This window comes from Cervus canadensis, chromosome 18 (assembly GCF_019320065.1).
Source record: "Cervus canadensis isolate Bull #8, Minnesota chromosome 18, ASM1932006v1, whole genome shotgun sequence".
Classification (NCBI taxonomy): domain Eukaryota; kingdom Metazoa; phylum Chordata; class Mammalia; order Artiodactyla; family Cervidae; genus Cervus; species Cervus canadensis.
The window spans coordinates 19,980,994-19,987,086 of NC_057403.1; the positions used below are offsets into that span (position 1 = coordinate 19,980,994).

General features: G+C 53.5%; 1 protein-coding gene across 2 annotated transcripts; it reads left to right on the forward strand.

Annotated features, from left to right (window-relative positions):
* Nucleotides 1-176: 176 nt before the first annotated feature.
* Nucleotides 177-4,550, forward strand: EMP3 (epithelial membrane protein 3). Of its 2 annotated transcripts, none has more exons than XM_043435756.1 (5): nucleotides 177-450; nucleotides 1,419-1,584; nucleotides 1,813-1,915; nucleotides 2,987-3,127; nucleotides 4,267-4,550. In XM_043435756.1, the coding sequence occupies exons 2-5, from the start codon at nucleotides 1,507-1,509 to the stop codon at nucleotides 4,434-4,436; spliced, it is 492 nt and encodes a 163-aa protein (XP_043291691.1). In that variant the 5' UTR covers nucleotides 177-450; nucleotides 1,419-1,506; the 3' UTR covers nucleotides 4,437-4,550. The 2 variants fall into 2 exon arrangements, with proteins under 2 accessions (XP_043291691.1, XP_043291692.1); XM_043435757.1 differs by having other exon boundaries at nucleotides 279-450; nucleotides 1,453-1,584.
* Nucleotides 4,551-6,093: the final 1,543 nt, after the last annotated feature.

Below are 6,093 nucleotides of genomic sequence, written 5' to 3' on the forward strand. Positions count from 1 at the left end.
AGGAGGGGGAGCCCCAGAAGAAGCCTGTCGGGGCAGTGGGTGGGGGCCCAGAAAAGGAGGAACAGAGGAACGCGAGTGCCTGGTCCCTCCCTCTGGCTGCCGACCTCAGCTGGGCGCGGTGAGGGTGGGTATAAAAGGGTCAGTATATATTGAGAGGACCAGAGAAAGAGAAACCAGGAGAGTGAGGAGAGAGGGAGGAGGATCAAGGTACAGACGGTGAGGACAGGAGAGAGAGACAAGAGGCAGAAGGCGAGAAAAAGAGAGAGAGGGAGAGAGAGGGTTCCGGAATTGGAGGGGAGAAAGAGACAGAGCCAGAGAGAGGGAGGGAGGGAAAAAGGCGGTGAGAGGCGGGGGCCTCAAGAGGGTGGAAGGAGGGAAGAAAAGGGCGGGGCACAGAGGCCCGATCGAGGGACCGGACTCAGGACTCAACTCTGACTTCTGCCGCTCTCGGTAAGTTTTCCATCCGTTATTCAGCCTGCGATTTCTTTCTTTACTTGGGTGTGCAGCAGTTTGGAAAGGAGACCCCCACGCCACCCACCCCCGCCAGCTTGGGAGAAGCTTGGAAATCCTTGTAGTTTAAGAAGTGAAATCTTGGCACTTGGGGTGGAGACTTGGAAAGGGGTGGGGCCCGAGGGATTTTAGGGTTCCCAGCAGAGCGCCCCCCCCACCCAAAAACTTTCTGCAGTTTTACTCTATGGCTGTCCACTCCCCCAGGAAGACCCTGAGGTCAGGGCCTCTGGTGAGAACAACCGAAATCTGGAGACACTCCAGCCACAGCCCGCCACCACCAGCCCCCGCCGCCCTTTCTGGACACTGCAGGGTCATGAGGGCTGGCTCCTTCTCTGGCCCTCTCCCACCCCCAACATGGATCTTGTCCATTTTCCCTACAAGGTGTCCAGTAGACACTAGTCTGGCAGCAGGGCAGGGTGGGGTGGGGACCTCATGGGCATAGACAGGGGCTGGGGTTTCCCTGGTGCTTGGAGGCATGCGGCGGCGGGGGGGGGTAGGTGAAATGAGTCACCGACCGGATGACTCACTGGGTCCCCCTTCCTCCCTCCACCCCAAGAGAGGAGTGGGGTGAGTCAAGATTGTCCATCTCTGGGGGCAGCCCCCAGCTTCTGATCTATCTGAACAGGCAGGGATAGGAATTTTTCACATCCTTGCCCATATGTCCCCAGGGACAGGGCTCTGCGGAGATGGGAGCCAGATTGCTAGTCCTACTCATTCCTGGACTCAAGTCTATCACTGGCCCCCTCCAGGCCCTGGGAAATTCACGAGTCCGGGCCCCCAGCTCCCTCCTCCTTCACAACCAGGCATCTAGCCCCCAGCCTCCTCCTCCCTCAGACCAGAAGTTTGGGGCTCCTAGCCCCCTTTTCCATTAGACCTGGGAGTCTGGACATAGGCCCTTTCCCTACCAGAATTCAGGCATCTCCCCTGCCCCTGTGCCAACAGCCTCTTGAAGTGGCTGTCGTCTCCTGAGGTCCCACCCCAGGCTCCAACACAGCCATGTCACTCCTCCTGCTGGTGGTCTCTGCCCTTCACATCCTCATTCTCATCCTGCTTTTTGTGGCCACTTTGGACAAGGTAAGCCAATTTGGAGGACGGGGGCCTCCTGTCGCTCTGGCCCCGCCCCCTCGCCCAAGCACTCCCCTGTGAACTCTGCCTTCACCCTACCCTTTCCCCTGATGAGCACCGCCCCCCCGCCCTGCCCCACACGTTCCTGTTAAATCCGTGCTTTGCCATGGCACCTTGCCCTTTTCCCAACCCTGCCTAGTCTCCCTGACTTTGCCCTTGTTCCTCTGCCCATCTCAGTCCTGGTGGACCCTCCCCGGCAAGGAGTCCCTGAATCTCTGGTATGACTGCACGTGGAACAGTGACAACAAAACGTGGGCCTGCAGTAACGTCAGCGAGAATGGTGAGGTGTGAGGGGCACTGGAGATGGGTCTGCAGAAGGGAGGGGTAACCCCAAGTCTCCTCCCGGGACCGAGGATTGGGAGCCCCCCCAAGGTTTGAGTGGGTGGGTTACGGGTCCCCATGCTGAGTGACTGAGGCTGACGTATGATGACTCACCTGTCTGGATGGTAGGGGGAAGTATGCTCGTGTTCTAGAGTGAAGTGAAGTGAAAGTCGCTCAGTCGTGTCAGACTCTTTGTGACCCCATGGACTATATAGTCCGTGGAATTCTCCAGGCCATTATACTGGAGTGGGTAGCCTTTCCCTTCTCCAGGGGATCTTCCCAACCCAGGGATTGAACCCAGGTCTCCTGCACTGCAGGCAGATTATTTACCTGCTGAGGTTAATAACCCTGCTCCCTATGATTTAGGAGTGGAGGCCACATGCTATAGGTTTATGGAATGGGGGAAAAGCTCCCAAGATTCTGAGAAGACAGGATTATGTAAGTCCTAAAGAGGCAGGACAGGTGTTCTGAATGGATGGCTGGGACCACTCTGTCCAAGTTCCAATGGGGTGGACCACATTGAGATTCTGAAGAGGTGAGACTGAATCCTTATAAGGTTCAAAAGAAGCAGGGCCAGATGCAGCTGAGTTCTAAAGGGGCAGAGCGGCATCCGCTGAAATTTCTAAGTCAAAGAAGGTGAAAGATTAAATGCTTTTCCCCTAAGAGCAAAGGAAGAATTTCTGCTCTCACAATTCTATACAACATCATACTGGAGGTAGCCAACGCAACAAGACAAGAAAAAGAAATAAAAGGCATAAAGATGGGAAAACTTCGAAGAAGTAAAACTGTCTCGATTCCTAGTGAGCATGTTTATATAGAAAAACCTAAAGAATCTGCAAACGGCTTCTAGAATTCCTAAGGGAATTTAGGAAAGTTACAGGGATCAAATTTGATATAAGTGATAACTACTGAGTACCTGAGGTTGAATGACTCTAAATGGAAGAACGGTTGGTGGGAGCAATGATGAGCAAGCCGGTGGAGCTGGAACTCTGGACCTGCTCTAACTTCCACCTCTATCTCCTTATTGCAGGCTGGCTGAAGGCAGTACAAGTCCTCATGGTGCTTTCCCTCATCCTCTGCTGTCTGTCCTTCATCCTGTTCATGTTCCAGCTCTACACCATGCGGCGAGGAGGGCTATTCTATGCCACCGGCCTCTGCCAGCTTTGCACCAGTGAGCACGGTTCCCCAGGGAACTGAAAGGAAGGGAGGAGGCCTGTGAGGATGAGGGGAGGGCGGGGGAAGAATGGATACCTAATGAAAGAAAACAATTCTCAACAACACAAAGACCATCTGAGGTTCTGCCTTTGGCTACCTCTCTGCCCCAGGGACTTAAGGAACTTGTAGTTTTCAGTGTCTCAGTGGTGGTTTGTGGTGTGGGTCTCTGAGTCATGGGGCAACTGGCACTTAGAGCTTCGAGGAGCCAGGGCTGGGGAAGGAGTTGTGGACGAATAATCTAGATCCCAGGGACGGAGTGGGGCTAGCAGGGATAGGTAGCTAATTAATAACACCAGGCTGCTGCTGCTGCTAAGTCGCTCCAGTCGTGTCCAACCCTGCGCGACCCCACTGACAGCAGCCCACCAGGCTCCCCCGTCCCTGGGATTCTCCAGGCAAGACCACTGGAGTGGGTTGCCATTTCCTTCTCCAATGCATGAAAGTGAAAGGTGAAAGTGAAGTCGCTCAGTCATGTCTGACTCTTAGCGACCCCATGGACTGCAGCCTACCAGGCTCCTCCATCCATGGGATTTTCCAGGCAAGAGTACTGGAGTGGGGTGCCATTGCCTTCTCCGAATAACACCAGGAGAGAACTCTAAATCATAATAGTAGTGGTCTTATAATGTCAACCAGTTGCTATTTTTGTGGACCGACCTTGTATCAGACACTTCAGGGATTTCTATGTACTTTTCATTTTTATCTTTTTTTACTTCAGGTGCAAAGAGCAAAGTTAACCATAGTTATCAGTTTTGGGCGAGCATTACGTTTCTAGGTTACCTCTTGTTCTATTAATTTACTACCTGTGTGCTTGGCTTGTGTAAAGTCACTCAGACATATTCCTTGAATGGATGAGTAGGTATTATCGTCCCATGTAATGGATGAGTAACGGAGACCCAATTTAGTTAAACTTAACTAAATTGCCCATGTCCAGTTTGCAGCAGCCCCCAAGGCGCGGCGCTAGAGGAGTGAACTACAACTCCCAGTAGGCAGTGGTGCTGCGCACTCGCCCTCAGGCGGTTTCTTTGCACCGTGGATGGTTGGGAAATGCAGTCCCGTTATGTGGGTCCAGCGTGCCATGTGGTTCCCGTCTCCCCGTAGGCGTGGCGGTGTTTACCGGGGCGCTGATCTACGCCATTCACGCCGAAGAGATCCTGGCAGAGCGCCCGTCAGGGGGCAGCTTTGGTTACTGCTTCGCCCTGGCCTGGGTGGCCTTCCCCCTCGCGCTGGCCAGCGGCATCATCTACATCCACTTGCGGAAGAGGGAGTGAGGGCTGCGCCTCCCCTTGGCTCCCCAGCCGACTCCCGGCCCTGCATCTTACCCCCAAGCTCTCACTCCGCCTCCTTTTCTATTTTAAACAGAAAATAAAACTGTTTAACCTCCGGGTCTGCCTTTGGCTCCTTCCTTCCTTCCTCCTCCTGGGACCCTGGCTGCTCACGCCTGATCGTTCCTGAATTGGGACAGCCCCCATCACCAGTTCAGCCTTCAGAACGTCGAACTCATCCCTTTCTAATCTGGGACACAGGAGCCCGCGGTCCTGGCGGCCCTTCCCCTTCCACAGACCTCAGGACCCCAGTCCTCCTGGTGCAAGACTCAGGATTCCTCCCAGCCTAGATATTCAGGTGCTTCTAGGTAAGAACCAGGCATCTGGGTTTCCAGCAGTCCCTCCTTGGCCAAGGGTCTCTCTCTCTCAACCAAGCATGATGTGTGTCTTGTTCTAGGTTACTGAGACCTGAGACCCTTTGCTGCAGTGCAGTAAATGCCTGCACCTGGCCAATTGGTCTCCTCCAGTTACAAAATGTAAAGAAACTATGAGGGACTAAAAATAACTGTGTGCATACACATCTGGGGCAAATTCTGGACAATAAGATACAAACAGACCAAAAAGCCCAACTGCCACTTCCGAAGAGCCAGGAGCAAAAGCAAGGCACTACACACATACACCACCAAGGGAGTGGGCAAACCACCTAAGCCGCCCCTCCACCCCACCCCTGGACACACCCTTACCCTCAGCCCATAGAAGGGACCAGCTCGCGCCTCCTTAAGGGAAGTTGTTTTCTCTCCCTGTTTTTCCTCTCTATAGCAGGAGCCCCAATAAAGCCTTGCCCGAACTCCTTGTCTGGCCTCTTATCAATTTCAATTGATTAAGAAGGCCAAGAACCCTCATTGTTAACAGTGGTCTTTTTTTTCCTCCCTCTGACACTTCCTCTGGGAAGATACTTTTCCATTTCCCTCTTGAAACCCAGCCCCTCTTCTTCCCCCATCCTCTGCAAATGTTGCCTCTAGTCCACATGACACCTTAGTAAAAACAAGATGAGATGCCTCCCCCTCCCCTTCTCCAGGCTCAGCCTCACATCGGGACACTTGTAAGAAGGGGAGGCTGGGTTTTAGACCGACCCATCCCCAGGCCGTGTGTCTTTATGCAGTGAACAATCTGCTGTGTCTCAGGTGTTCAGAAGACCCAGTGTTTTGGGGAGTCAGGTCCTCCCTAAGATCCTCTTCTGTGACGCAGCCTATTTCAGCAATTACAAGCCCAGTCTCTCTCCAGAACTACAGCTTTCTTTGCAAGTGTGTGCGTGTTAGTAGCTCAGTTGTATATGTTAGGATTCTTTGTGACCCCATGGACAGTAACCCGCCAGGCTCCTTTGTCCATGGAATTCTCCAGGCAAGAACACTGGAGTGGGTAGCCATTCCCTTCTCCAGGAGATCTTCCCGACCCAGGGATCAAACCCAGGCCTCCTGCATTGCAGGCAGATTCTTTATGGTCTGAGTCACCAGGGAAGCTGGAAAAGTGAAAGTCTCTCAGGCATGTCTGACTCTTTGCGACCCCATGGATTGTACAGTCCATGAAATTCTCCAGGCCAGAACACTGGAGTGGGTAGCCTTTCCCTTCTCCAGGGGATCTTTCCAACCCAGGGATCGAACCC

Excerpts from the sequence above, each read along its gene's own strand:
- EMP3 (XM_043435756.1), top strand. The coding sequence starts at position 1,507 with ATGTCACTCCTCCTGCTGGTGGTCTCTGCCCTTCACATCCTCATTCTC. Across the intron at positions 1,916-2,986 it reads CAGTAACGTCAGCGAGAATG|GCTGGCTGAAGGCAGTACAA; the intron begins GTGAGGTGTGAG and ends TCCTTATTGCAG. Across the intron at positions 3,128-4,266 it reads CCTCTGCCAGCTTTGCACCA|GCGTGGCGGTGTTTACCGGG; the intron begins GTGAGCACGGTT and ends GTCTCCCCGTAG.